At 34.8% G+C, this 15,788-nt stretch overlaps 1 protein-coding gene across 1 annotated transcript; it reads left to right on the forward strand.

The window, feature by feature from the left end:
- Positions 1 to 13,415: 13,415 nt before the first annotated feature.
- LOC118483772 (proline-rich receptor-like protein kinase PERK10) lies at positions 13,416 to 14,609 on the forward strand. Its single transcript, XM_035979344.1, has 2 exons — positions 13,416 to 13,720; positions 13,940 to 14,609. The coding sequence occupies exons 1-2, from the start codon at positions 13,416 to 13,418 to the stop codon at positions 14,607 to 14,609; spliced, it is 975 nt and encodes a 324-aa protein (XP_035835237.1).
- Positions 14,610 to 15,788: the final 1,179 nt, after the last annotated feature.

Genomic DNA, 15,788 nt, shown 5'->3' on the forward strand with positions numbered 1-15,788 from the left:
GTGATTGATTGCATATAATTCAATTAAGATTAGTAATATATTTTATCTTTCAAATCTTAGAACGTAGGTCTCAGGAAGAATCTTGAAAAAAAAATAGTTTAAAATTAATTTATTAATATAAAGTAGAATAGGTTTAATCTTGGTAAAACATAGTTTAAATTAATTTATTGATGTAAGCTAGAATATAAGTATCATTTAAAATATATATATATATATATATATATATATATATATATATATATATATATATATATATAAACTTAAAGATATAATGGATTAATGTTTGTATTTGGAGAATGGGAGTCCAAACTCCACACATATGTTTGCTTGCAGCCCAAAAAGAATGAAATGGAGACCCAAGTTTGAGTTTTCAAGTACCGGATGATGTGGCCCATTTACCGGATGATGTGGCCCACAATAAAAGCCTGGCCCAGGCGTATGCATAGATTTATAAAATTTACAGAGATATGAAAATCATTTTGAATTGATGCTATTGTTTTATCCTTGTTTGATATTTGTTTACCACTTGGCTTAGTTACACGGATGATCCATATGCTAAATGAGTAAAGTTATATTAAACTCACGAATAACACATTTCCTACACAGAGGAGGTTTTTGCTCCCCGAATGTGGAAGTCAAAGGCGACGAAGATGAATAGTTGTCCAAAATGTGACAGTTTGGGCAAAAAACAAAGGTCGTAGATCGGAAAAGTCTAAAGGAGTGACATTGAAGGTTTCTTTTCATAGGTTAAAAAGATACGTGGGGATTAGACATTTAATTGTTTTGACTTTCTTTAAGTTTTTAGTTTTGTATTTTTTTTTTATTCTTTGTTTTTAATAAGAAAGGTAAAACAGTAATTTAACTTTGAATTAAAAGACTTTTTTTATGTCGTTTCATATAAAAATGAGCTACTCGCAAGTGAAAGACCAAAAGAAACTTGAGATAAAAACCGCAATCTTACTTTCCCGCATTGACTATCTAGTGTAACTAATTAAGATTTCAAAATTTTACATAGATTTGACTAAAATTTACCTAAAGGGATAAATAAAGTTTAAAAGCTAGTGGAAACCGGAAAGTGTAACGGTTAAAGAGATGTCTTTGCAAACATATTTAACATATTATAAACTATATCGTATAGCTCAGTTGGTCAGGGGGTTTCTTTCCTCTTCGGGAGGTTAGATTTAATCCCTACTAAGTGTAAATTCTATAAATATGGACGAGAACCACTGGGAAGGATTCGAACTTGAGGAGAAGGTTTAAGAGCTTGTTCTCGTCCTTTGAAGTAAGCTGAATACTAACTGGTTTGCCGTTCAAAAAGAAGTTAACACGTTATTATTATACAAGAAAAGAACGAAGAAGGAACTAACGAACTGTAACATCAGTACCAATAGTCGTTTTTATAGTTTTCGATCGATGTAAAACACATGTCGATATCTTTTTGAGTGTATCACGATTTTATTTTGTTTATTATTTCTTTCGATTGTTACAATGAGTGTCGGTACCGTAACAAACTGAATCGATACAAATCGAATTCCAGTGGTGTAGCGCTGGGACTACCCACTTGTGCCATATCTAAGTTAACAAGTTCCTTTTTTTTTTTTTTTTTTTGAAGGTTTTACAACAAATATGAATCTGCAAGGGTTAAAGCAATAGTTTTAACATTCTCTAAATACTGTAGAGCAGAAACAAAAATTCACAAACAAAACTCCATGCAATGCGTCATCATGTCCTAATATTTACATCTATAATTTTAATTATATTTAATAATGTATAATAATATTTGTATACACATCTTATTCGACACGTATCAATATGATATATTTCTTAATTGTAATAGGTTTTCATAATAAAATGTTTTCGATTTGAATATGATAAGTTAAATCATATTGACTTTGTCAACAATTTAATAAATATAATAAACATGTATTTTTTTAACTAAAAGCATATTGAATTATATGAGTAGGGCTGTCAAAAAAACTCACGGCTCGAAGTTTATTTGGATTTAATTTGGAAAAAGCTCGTTTGATATGTATCAGATACCTCTGAGCAAATTTATTTCTTTTACGTTTATGTATTAGATACCCCTGATCAAATTTATTTCTTCTCTTTGATACCTATTAATTTTTTGTTAGATTCGCCACTTGTTCATCCTTATGGTTTCGGGCATTCGGCATCTGAGCTTAGAGATCATGTCTTTTATTGTCATGTGGACTATTTTTTATGTATTAATTAATTAAGTTTTATTCCTTAAAAGTTAAAAGAATAACTTACTTATATATTTTCGTTTATGTCTTTATTCTCTGTTTTTTTTAACATACGCATCGCATCTTAGCACTAATTTAAACTAGTGATATTCTCTCGCGCTTCGCGGCAGGCATTAAGTCGGTATCAATTTGGTTTGTTACAGCATCTGCACTCTCGATATAGTAATTGAAAGAGAAAGCATTACGTCGACCGAAAAAATAACACATATTGATATGGTACCTATATATGTTGTTCAGTTGATATCGGTTCGGTTCGCTTGCATTTTATGTTTATTTTATTTCAACATTACGATTTTTTTTTTGATAATGGATATTCTGCCGCTATCGTACCAAGCCCAATCGAAACCAATTGAACAACATTTGTATCGGTACCAATATTGTTTTTTTAGTTTTTTTGCTTTCAATAAAATAAATTGATACTGCATCGCTACCATATTGTACCGAACATCATCGGTACCGGTATACATTCCGTTTTATTGTTTCCTATTTGATAACGGGTACTATGAATGTATCTTAAAAGTTATATAAGAGAACAAAATATACTTAAATTAATTAAAGTAATAAAGCAATAAAATAATAAAACCTTAGAAAAACAATATTGAAAAAACTCAAAAACAATTGTTCCCCTCTTTTTATTTCAACATTACGATATATATTTTTTAAAAGGATATTGCGTCGCTATCGTACCAAATTCAATAAAAACCGATTGAATAACATTTGTATCCGTATTTAGTTTTAGTGTTATTGCTTTCGATGAATTAATATCGTATCGCTACCATACCGTACTGAACAACATCGGTATCAGTATATATTCATTTTTGTGATTTCTTGTTTGATAACTGGTACTTTGATCGTATCTTAAAAGTATATAAAAATATATGTTTAAATCAATTAAACGAATAAAATACTATAATACTAATAAAAACCTAAAAAAATCAATATTAATAAAAAAACAAATTTACTGTTCATGAGCTCTTGCTATTAATATGTATAATAAAAAAACAAATTTACTGTTCATGAGCTCTTGCTATTAATATGTATAATGTACTGCCTATTGTAAATTTATATATTTTTATATATATTCAACTCATAATAAATACTTTATTTATTTTAATGCTGAATCTAACATTATGTACTTTGATAGAGCATGCCCCATGGAAGGGTTTGAATGCAATTAGTTATGGGTCAACAATGATTTTATCTCCAATTTACTCTTGGTACTATTATTGGTTTCCACTTTAAGTTAAATCAATAACAAATTTATAAAAAATAAAAATAAAAAAAATAAAACAACACTCTACTTTAGTTATTTTATGTTTTGAGCACAAGTATATAAATATTTTGGTTATGTACCTAGTGTTGGGAAATAGCCATTTGATTCACAACTCGCTTGTAAGTTGTAACCAGCTTAGTAAAAAATTCGACTAATTTCACCTTGTATAACTTTTCAAACTCAAGATTGATTTATTTATTTTCTATCTTGAGATATTGATAATTTAGCACCGTGTAATTTAAGACTGTAATGTATAATATGATTGAAGAAACACCAATTATAAACCGTTGGGTTTATTCTTGTGGGAACAGTCTTGTCAAGATGGGTTAATCCTTAATCTTTCTCCAGTCAGTGACTAGAGAATAATCTGCAAAACAATACATCGTGAGACTCGTTACAAGGACGAGAGGGGGGGGGGTCTCCTTGTAAGTACACTCCGGTGTGAAAATAAGTATCCTTTAAGAACACTAAGCAAGTGTGTATGTTAATAGTAAAAGAGCGAAAGAGTTGATACCTCAACCTTTGGAAGGAGTCTCCTATTTATAGTCGAAGAGTGTGGAGGGGGGGGGGGGGATTGTGGGCTGATGGGTCTTGGTACATCTGTCACTGTCAAAGAATATCCATTCGATCCTCTCTAGCAGGATTGTTCGTGCATGCAAAGATGTTGGTGACGTGGTGCAATGTGGTTGGCCCGTGCCATTGTCCGAATGTACCTTCTGTCGGGTCTTTCAGTTTGTGTAGCGGCACCTGGCGACGGCTGGTTAGTGCCACGCAATCATCCTTTGGTACTTGTTGCCCTGCATGATTCCTTCATCCTGGGAGACACGATTCTCAGGGCTCCTAAAAGCTTATTAGTTGCATGGTGCTGCCAGGTGTGCTACCTGTTTCTTGTGTGAGCAGTCGTCATCTGCACGTGCGGATGCCTTCATGCAGAATAATCCTCATGCCAGTTGGGTTTTTAAGTTATGACCTTGGTATGATTCAATATGCGCAACGTTCAGGACCATATTTCTTTAATAATATTGAGAAATGTATAGACTAGAGAATATAAAGTCACCAAAGCTAAAGATTTAATTGTTTGTTTCGTTCTCGTTTTTATTTTCTGTATTTGTACCTTAGGTTTTTTCAACTCGACTGACCCTTTTTCTATATTCATAGAATCTTTGTAGTTAAAAAAAAACAAAGCTAAAGAAAAAAGTAATTCATCAAGCCACGAAATTGCATGATTTGAATATGGATAAGAGTTTTTATTTGAGATTAGACATTAGGGTATACGGAGTGGGGTGCGGCAAAGTGTGGTAAACTTAGTTTACCAATTGGCAACACCACCGCCAACATGAGTTTACCACTCAGAGTTTGCCAATTCGGTGAGGGGTTGCCGATGCGGGGAGATGGAGGGTAGGAGAGAGAGGGGGTGTGTGGGGTGGGGTCTATGTCATCTCACCCAATCACACATTTTTCCTTTCTTTAAATAGTTTACCATCCATAAAGTGTCTAACCATTGCCAACACTTTTGAGCATAGTTTACCACTTTAACATGACACACTCTCATTAATTGATTTTAAAATTTACCACTTTTAAGTGTCTAAACACTTCCTACACCCTTATGGACCAGGTCACTTCAATTCATATTGATACTGTCTCTAATACATCAAAAGCTAGAGTAGGTGACTTAAGCTCGAACTTAAAAAGTATTATTGTTTTAAATCTATTTGTCCCATATGTACAGTAGAATCACACTAAACAATATGATATGCATTAAATATGTTATATGATATTAATATATATGATAAAAATAGATCTATGTTCTTGATTTTCATGTAGATTCCCAGCAAAAGATTTGCAACCTAAAACAAAAGTAATCGCTATACCATTACTCACGTGAGCACAAAGTGAAACCATAAGAACATGGGTTGAGTGAATTTTTTTTAAATAAACTAACCTACTCTTAAATACTTGTACATGTTTCAGATAGAGTGAATTAATTCAGGACGATCACAAGCTTTGACGGGATGCACAAATGTTTTTTCCATCCACTTTTCCTAAAAATACGATAATATAAAATAAAAATAAATTCATGATTATTAAGGACCTAATTTTTGAGAATGAGCATATGCAGTGGCGAAACCAATTTTTTTTAACTAGGTTTCTTTTGTTAGATTCTACTAACTTTTTCCAAATCATACAATGTTTCTACTAATTTTTTTTCCAAATCAAGAGGGTTTCTAGAAACCCTCAAAACACCTTTAGATCCACCCCTAAGCATATGTATAACATCCTCATACATACATATACATACACACATACATATATATAAACTTTTTATTTTTTTTTTAACTTTCATAACAATGTTGAGAAGAACATATCTTTTAGAAGGGTAGAGAGGTTGGGTTGGAAGCATATAAACGTCCTCATACACTAAGAAGGAGCGTGGAGATAAGAAAATAGTTCACGCAAGAAAATAGTTTAAGATCAAATACGATGTCATATACAGTAAGTAGCTGGTAAAAACAAGCTCTCACAAGGGTTAGACGACACAACTCTTCTAACAGAACTACAAACATGACTTTACATATGAGTGAACACCACACGTCTATCTCTATATATGTGTGTTTTTATCTACACAACTTTAAATAGATAGACTTTCTTTATAATTCATGACTTTGTATGAGAAAGGAATAAAGGTTTACCTAACATGCGACTTAGGTTCACCCTATAATATGTTGTTAATACTGGGACAAATACACAATCAAAATACATCAAAAGATATTTAATATTTGTTAAGTAATAACCTACACTATAGAAAGATGGATGCACACATATTGGTCACGTAGAACTTACTTTTACATTAAAATTACCGGATATAAAATGTGATACGTGAGAAAGAGTAAACTATGCAGTATTTGGATCACGCACGTATGTTATGATTATAAACATAATTATAATACACATCAAATATAGTAAATGAATAATTCTATGAATATCTCTTAAAATAACTATATATTATTATTTTTTATAATTAATTAATAACAAATGATTTTTTTTTCATTTCAATGATGAATATAGGTATATAACATTATGTATTTGGAAGCGTGTGGATTGAGTATAGGAGGTTTTGAATGCAATTATGGTTCAACAATGATTTTATTAGGAGTTTCCAATTTACTCTTGTACTTTTTTTGGTTTCGACAATAATTAACCCATAGCTTTGTCATTATAGTGCAACTTGACAAAAAGAAATAATACTCTACTTGAACTTTTATATATACTAGTTTTTTTATATCGCGCGTTGCGACAAAACCGAGCAAATGATAATGTAAAACAAATGTGATTTGAAAATAAAGCATGTTGTTTAGAAAGTCAAATCATTATAACGATTTAGTTTATCATCGTACTGTTTTATGATACCAAATAAATACTTTATTTTGAGTATAATCTATTTTTAACAAAACTTATAACGGAATGTCATGAGAAGAAATCAAGCACAACTACGTACTTAAGTTTTAGAAAAAAGTTATAAACGTAACTTATTAAAGAAGTATCAAATTAATCGATAAATTAATATATGTTCAAAAATAGAAAAAAATTATTAAAAAAAAGGTAAAGGAAATATATGTTTAGAAAAAGAAAAATATGTTATTAAAAGTAATTATAATAATAAACTATTATAATATATTAAATAATAAAAAACTATATATTATTATAAAAATAAAGTTATTATTCATTATACATCGAAATATTCTAACTTTATATATATTTTGCTTAACTTTTATAAAGGGTTTTTCACTTGCTACAAATTTTGATCGACAACTCTCGGATACTTTTTTTACGACGAATCTCTTACTTTTTGTGAAATTTAAAACTAAGAAACACGTATGAATTTTTCAGTTGAGTAATTTCAAGCATGTTGTTGACTTCTCAATTCCTTTCTTAATATATATAATTTTATAGTTTTAGCATGTTGTTTGAGAAATACATAGACTAAAACATATTAAATAATCAAAGTCTAAGAATAAAGCATATAAATCATCACACGAGATAAGTTGAGTTAAATACAAATTGAGCATCCATATTAAATTACAGCACAGTCAATTCAATTTGTACTGTTATTTATTGGAAGAGCCCAAACTAATATTAGCTGATTCTTGAGCTCGAGCTTAATCATTTACTTTTACTAACAAAATCAATCAACTATATTTACAACCTAACACTAGTGATATATATTTTTTTTTTTCTATTAGTTGATAATCTAATCTAATTTTATACCTTAATATTCAAATAAACTAACACATACCAAAAACTCATCCTATTAATTTACTTTGATGATTCAATAGTTTATATTACACAGCTTAATATCTATACTTTCTATAAGTCTATAACTCTCCCTGTAGTGGGGCGTTTTGAATGGGCATAGCGCCCAATGGTGCTGCCAAACACCACCACGTGGGGCGGTATGAAGGAGAAAGAGGGGTGGGGCGCGACCTCCATAGCGGCGCCATGTGTGTGTTTGTTTGAATTTTTATTTGTTTTTTTTATTTTCTGGTTTTCCCCTCACTCACAAACATATATACATACATATATTTGTAATGCTCTGTTTTTGTTGCAGTATAGAAGGAAGAAGGAAGACAAAGAAGAAGACAAATTGGAGAAGAATACAAATATCTAAAATTTGTTTTTAAAACTTGGCTTTTAAAATTGGTTTTTAACATATTTGATCCCTGCAAGTCTCAAATATCTAAAATTTGTTTTTAAAACTTGGCTTTTAAAATTGGTTTTTAACATATTTGGTCCCTGCAATTATGAAAACTTATTTTATTTAATGTTTTTTATTTAACATTAAAGAGTTTTAATTTAAAAAATTAGAACTTAATTAATAAAAATTGAAAATTAATTAATTGACTAATGATGACAAAGGGGCTTTATGACTACGGCCTCAAGTTGCATAACGCCCCATAAAGCCCCGTGATGACATGGCGTGCCACATGTCGCATAACGCCCACAAAGGGGCTTTATGACTACGGATAGCCTAAAAGGAGAAAACCAAGTGACATAAGAAAAGCTGAGGTGGCAGCCATAGATGCTGTCCAACAAGGCTTTTCTTATGTCATTATCGCATCATAATCCTCAATATATAAATCACTTTTATTTTCAAATGTCTGGCCCACATCTAGAAAATCACTTTAATTATCAAACATCTGCCCACATCTACAAATGGTCAGCTGTTTGTAAAAACACTTCAAACCTCTGCCCATATTCAAAATTTAAAATCCTGGCTCCAAATTCAAACTACATATGAATCTGGCTCTCTATAAATAACATATGTGAATTTGGCTCCACATTCAAATTTCAATTTATCTCTCTCCTTTATATTTGTGATCATATCTCTCTTACTCAAATGCATAGCTCTCATTATTGAGCCAGTTAATCTTCGATTACAGTCCTTTTAATATCATTGTTCCAATATCATTGTTCCAGCATCGTTGTTTCATTGAAGCTCTGTTTCACACACCAACGTGTGACCTCGGCTTTTCTTATGTCACTTTGTCACACCCCCAAAATACCCCAAGTGGAAACCCCCGCGAGGCGTATGACGTACCAGGATCTAGCCACCGGTCACATTGAACTCATACAGGATTTTAAATAAAACTTTCATTCATTAACATAAAGTGTTACAAAACAGTAATTACAAATCATCATGTTCAGCGGAAGCATAAATCGTTAGTTAAGTGTCTCATAAACCATATGTATGATAACCATTAGACTCGTCTCGCGATTCCATGTATCTCGACCCATGACCACTCCAGCATCCCAGACAGTAAGTTCCACTTCCACACGTATCAATAACCTGCGAGCATGCACACACGTGTATCAGACAACGCTGGTGAGTTCATAGTTTTACGAAAACGTTAGTTACCAAGTGTTTAGTTTAATCCATTGAATATAATTTCGAAAGTAATGTTGATAATATCTCGATACTGAACAAGACGGCTCCTGATGTATGTTTTGCCCGTTCCCCAGTGCTCCTATCACAACATTGGGCATGACTGGGTCATTAGTTCACAACCGTCCTCCCCGGTACGGTGTGAGGGTACCAAACCTAAGAAGCGCTACCAACTAATACCCGATACCTCCCCGATAACACAAAAGATGGGACTTGTAACACCTCGAAAATTCACGTCCTATAATGTGTAGACACGTGTCAAATGTTTAAACGTGTGGAAGAAATATTATAGAAGGACTAAAGTTGACAAACATGGAAAGTATGGGAATATACGTATTCTAAGTGTCAACTGTGAATAAATATAGTGTACATTAACCCTACACGATGCTCATACCCTCAAACGAATAAATCATGGATCATACGAAGCTAAAAGTGAGAGATTTCAAACTACCGGGACCAAATGTGTCAACATGTTTAATTTATACCTCTGAGTGACCTTTTGACAAACCCGAAGCTTTGTAAATATTAGTTATGCTCACTAGAATGCACTATAAAGATTTCATAAAGTTTCGTTAACGTATGAGAAAGTTATGATCAAATCCGTGTGCCAAGTGTTAAAGCGTAAACGTTGGAAGTTAGGACTTTTCGGGTAACAATAAAGTTACCCGGGGACTTGGCAAAGTGGGTATATGTTTTAAGGCCTTTATAGATCAGTTAAGAGGGTTTACAAAGCAAGAAAACAAGTGCCTAATCGAGTCTTGAAGAGCCAAGGACCAAATCGCAAAAGATAAAGAATGCTGGATTCTGCATGCCGTCGCGCCACGCGAGGGTCCCTCGCGCCACGCGAGGGACTCCCAAAACCGAGAAACAAGGCTGTTGTCTGCCATGAGCTTTGTGCGCGACCTTTACCCGATTTTTTCACATCTCTTGGCCCCTAAAACACCCCCTAAGCACTAGGAACACATGTTGGAAGGTTGTGGTTACCTGGTAGACTTGTTTGTCAATGTTTTGTGGTGATTGAAACCACTATAAAAGGGCATTCAAGTCACAAACATTCCTCACATCATTCCTTCAACATTCTGATCATTCCTGGAGCTCCAACCTGCTTTCAAGAGTTCTCTAATCAAGCTTAGGACCTTTGTAAGTTGCCTAACATTCTCTAATTACTTTTAGCTTAGTTAATTAACTAAAAGTCAAACCGTCGTAATTACGGTTTGACTTCGAGATTAGTCAATAATGGCTCAGTCAATTCTCGAATCAAAAGGAGATATAGGATGGTATTTATGTGGGAAATAAAACCTCAAAAGGGTTTCCCCTGATCATCACTCTAACCAGGTCAAAAGTCGGGTCAAACCTTTACTTAAAAAGTCAACAGGAAGTCTAAAATGCCATTTATGCATAATTAACATTGTAGATCATATACAACCTGTTGGATCATTGTTATAACTTAGTAATAAGTGTAAGAACATGTCTAAACATGTTCAACCCGACAATTTCCTGTTTAGACCCGGTTCGGAACCGAAAGTCACATAGTTTGACTTTCACTTTGACTTTTGAGTTCTGACCCGTTTAGGCATATTTTAGAAATGCCTCAGAGCTTTAATTGGACTAGGTTACATGTTAGAACAACCCTCTGTGATTATACACCTTGGTTCATTAGTTATCCAATTAATATGCATGTTTCCGTTAATTGCTCATATGTTGACCGTTATGCCCTTATTACCTTAAAACGTGATTTATGAAAATGTAAAAGTGTAGAAACCTTAGTTACTGATATATAGACTTGTATGCAAGGTTTGACATCAGTTTGACTTGTAGATTAAGAGTTATGCTCATTATCGCAAAATTAATGCTTTATGCTAATAAAATGGCGTAATTAGCGTATAGCCTAGTTAAACATGCTTTTTGGTACCAAATCTTTTACCTACTGATGTAATATATTATTTTGGGATTTTAAAGATTTTTAATTAATTTTAGGCTGAGCATAATTCATAGTCGTAGGCTTAATTCGGTGAATGTCGGTTTTGCCCTTACGGGCCATAAAATGAGATTTACATATCTAAACGACTCCAAACCTTTTGTTACTGATCACATATGATAAATAAATTATTTTAAGCCTTCTGGAAATATAAAAATATCAGATTTAAGTATCGAACCCGGAAATGGCCTTTAATCGCCTTAATTAGCGTTTTTAACGCATAGTATGTTTTAAAATCATATTGGACATACCCGGGTTGATACCTACTGATATAAGAGGCAAATTATAATATTTTAACAGCAAGCAAAGGTGGATAAACTCAGACTTCAGTTTTGAGCTTTTCGGCTTATGTGAAATTACCAAAATACCCCTACGGGGCATAGTTTGGTTAAAAATGATAAATTTCACACATATGCTTTATCTTACTGTTATAACTCATTAATTGGAGTATAATTATTGATTACATCAGACCTGTAACTCAGTTAAACACTTAAACCTTTTTACAACCTTTAAAATGACCAAACTACCCCTACGGGGCCTAGTTTGTGTTTAAACACGTTTCGGGCATAATGAAAGACACCTTACTGATGTCACAACATATTTGAGACATAATTAACTTAGGAAACCTGTATATAGCTCTCGTGACTACCCGTCACGCTTATTACGCGTACGGTTCGGTTTATGTAACAAGTTTACATAAATTAACCGAAACGGGTCAAACCTTAACGGTTTTATCTCAAAATCCAGAATGTGAATAATAAACCCATATTAAGCAAGTCTTCAAACTTGTCGGGTCTAAATCACATTCTATCCGGTCTTCGCTTAATCATGCGTACGAACCGTATCCTTGAAACTACCCGGTCTAAGCGTAAGCTTAATTAAAGACCTGTTAGGGTTCTAATAGGTTATTATAAACCTTCGTTCCAGATAAGGAGGACCAGTAAAAGCTACTTGCGTTTGCTTATTGTGAATTATACATTGCTCAGGTAAATACTTTTAACTTATTTTCCCTATACGGGCTTGGGTTACGGTATATAGCATACCGCTTGATCGAGCATCAAATCTCCACAGTTAAGTGGGTAATTGAATAATTTGTTCGGCTCGTTTAAACAGTCTTGATTACTTAAAGTCTTTGGGGGGTTAATGACCATGTCCCGGATATCCTTGGCATCATCTTACGAGATGGCCACGACCTGAGCACGGGGTGTAGGCGTACACCTGTCAGTGTATAACTCTATGATGTGGTGTGTCTATTAATCTTTAACCCGGACAAGACCCGGGCTACTGAATACACAAGTAACATGTAATTCGTTCACAAGATTATAATATTAAATAATTCTCCCAAGTTAAATAAAATGTTTATGCCACGTGCATCCAAACCAATTTTTAATCATTTTCCAAAATGAGTCAGTTGAATGTATTTACCAGTGTAAACTGACGTATTTTCCCAAAAAGATTAAATGCAGGTACTAAGCGAAATTGGCTGGGATTTTTCCTTAGCATCGTTAGAAGTCCCGCAAGCTTAAGATGCCTGAAGTCTGTTGAACTATTGTCTCATATTTTATTTCGATCCGTCTGTGGATATACAATCGAACGTTGTGATTCTTGATATTACAATAATTAAATTCGGTTGTATTACATCTTTTAAATTGTTTCCGCTGTGCATATTAAATATTGTGTTGTTTGACAATTATGTTGCCAACCACGTCACGATACTCCCCCACCGGGCCCACCGGTGACACGTGGAAATCGGGGTGTGACAGGTTGGTATCAGAGCCAACACTGAGTGAATTAAACACTAGCCTTTTGTGTTTAATCTCAGTTACACAATTGCACAAATTCTAAACTTTTGAGTCTAGACATACAACATAGGACAAATTCCATTTTAATTGTATTGCCCTTTATCTTTGCCTATATCCTGTTTTGTTATCTCATGCCATATTGACAGGAATTAACAAAATGCCGCCAAGATTCTTCAGGAGAAGAGGAAGAGGCAAGGGGCCAATCACCGCCCCCAATGATAATGAAGCTGGACCTTCGAATGCGCGAGCTCCATCTACCACGGAGAGTGACGATCCCCAGCAGAACCGGAGGAACCTCTTTGAGCCGGCTAGACGGTCGGTCTCACAAAGTTCAACACCTCCTAACCTTTATGGGCCACAACCGGATTATCAGCCCAACAACCCTCAACCTTCATACATACCATTACAGCGATCCCTATCGCATAACTCTTTTGGTGACCCTACACCAGTTTTTAGGGGCCGGTTTAACCCGGCAAACTTCCTACAAGAACCAGTGGGTTTTAACCCTTTGGGTCCAGAAGATCATTTCTCGGGAGAGCATGCGGACGACATGGACGAGGATACGGACCCCGTCGAGCCTGCCACTGGTACACCAAACCACCCGATAGAGATCTCTGATGGATCTTCCTTCCACGGATCACCCTATGTTGGTCCAGATAGCTTTCAAGCTATGTTTACCAGGCACGAATGGTACTATACACCTCCTCACCACTCATCGCCTCAGCAGCAGCAACAGCAGCAACAAGATCCCTCTGAGGATCCAAGGTTTGTGGTAGTCACGCCACCACCTCTGCCGCCACCAGTTCAACCGGCACCCCCGCAACCGCCAAGACGTAGGAGAACCGGAGCACGTATGTCTGTGCGAACAGGAGACTTTCATTTTAGTTCTCCACGCCAATCAAGTGGCAGCCACTACCCGCCACATCAAGAAGATCCACAAATGGGTGGGCCTTCACACCCAGTTGCACCACAACCACCGCCTATGGGTTTTGATAACTCGATTCCGGCACACACGGGTTCCACGGCGTATAACCCATTTGAGCAGCCAGTGCACACCAACTACAACTACGCCGAAGCCGATCCATACGTGGTAGCGGCTAACTATAACACCCAAGGACCCTATGGAGATCCATGGGGAGTAGGGTACCCAACTCATGGGTACCAGATACCTGCAAGACCTATTATACGGACGCAATCGCAACCACCAAGGTTTTCTCCGCCTGAGCGTGAAGAAATTCTGCAAAGGTTGGACTATGTAGAGCGAGAATTTCACAGGGAGCGAAGGGAGCGACAAACGTTCTTCCAAGGATTGACAAGCTTGATCCAAGGAAAGAGCAAGAAGGACCACTGAATCCTTCCAAGTATTGTTGAGCCCTGCGTGGGCCAGTCTTGTAGTACAAACCCCTGCGTGGGTATGTTTTGTTAATAAACCCCTGCGAGGGTATTTTATTTGTGTAAGTCCCTGCGTGGACTATTATATTGTTAAAGCCCCTGCGTGGGTATGTTTTGCTATTAAGCCCCTGCGAGGGTACGTGTGTTATTAAACCCCTGCGAGGGTAAGTACTTGTTTAAACCCCTGCGTGGGTAAGTTGCTATTTGAAAAGACCCGTTTAGGGCAGCATGTAATATTGTAGTAAAGTAATGAATAATTGTTTTATAAATTTCATGTTGCTATTATATGCATAACTATTACATATGAAATTAAATGAATCAAAAAAAAATCATTCCTTTTAAGTAAATGTCTGCCTATGTAAAATTTTTTCTTAAAGTGTGAAACCTAGCCTTCGGGTCATTATAAGGCCAGGCCAAGATGGTAAGACCTGTTAGAAAGAATCAAATCCCTGTTAAACATCTGAAAACAGGTTAACACTCCTGGAAGATGTGATTCATTTGAATCACACGCGTTATTTGATTATATGAGGATCCTTCAAAGATTCCAAACCCAATTATCGATCTCTGAATCATGGGGTAAATCATCAATTAAGATGACCATACTTTTACCCTACGTGGTAATACGTGCCTGCGGGCCCTGCTCATTTCCACATGAGCCAAAAGACAGTAGTAGCGATGACTCCCTATTAAATAAAAGTAATGAACTAGGTTCAACCTCAAATGCTTTGGTTCCCTGAAATCCTAGCATATAATTTATAAATGTCCTTGTGACTAGGCCTATTGTGCCAGTATACCTTCATATTTGATTCTCTGAAATCATGACCCATAAAATAAACTGTCCATGTGACTAGGCCTTTTGTGCAACAAATAAAACTGTTATTGTTTTATAACTAGGATAAATTATTATAGAAATCCTAAATAGATATGATTAATAAATTAACCAAATATGGTCTCTGTGACCATGGTTAATGAATTACCCAAGGGGAAACTCCATAATAAACTCCCACATAAACTATTGTCCTTGTTTTCTGTAACAATTCAATTGAAATGGCTAACTCAGACGAGATAAATAGCCATCCAACGGAGAATATTGATAACGCCCGGGTTACCTTAACGGGTGCTGAATTAAAAGCGTTGG

This window comes from Helianthus annuus, chromosome 11, assembly GCF_002127325.2.
Source record: "Helianthus annuus cultivar XRQ/B chromosome 11, HanXRQr2.0-SUNRISE, whole genome shotgun sequence".
NCBI classification, from domain to species: domain Eukaryota; kingdom Viridiplantae; phylum Streptophyta; class Magnoliopsida; order Asterales; family Asteraceae; genus Helianthus; species Helianthus annuus.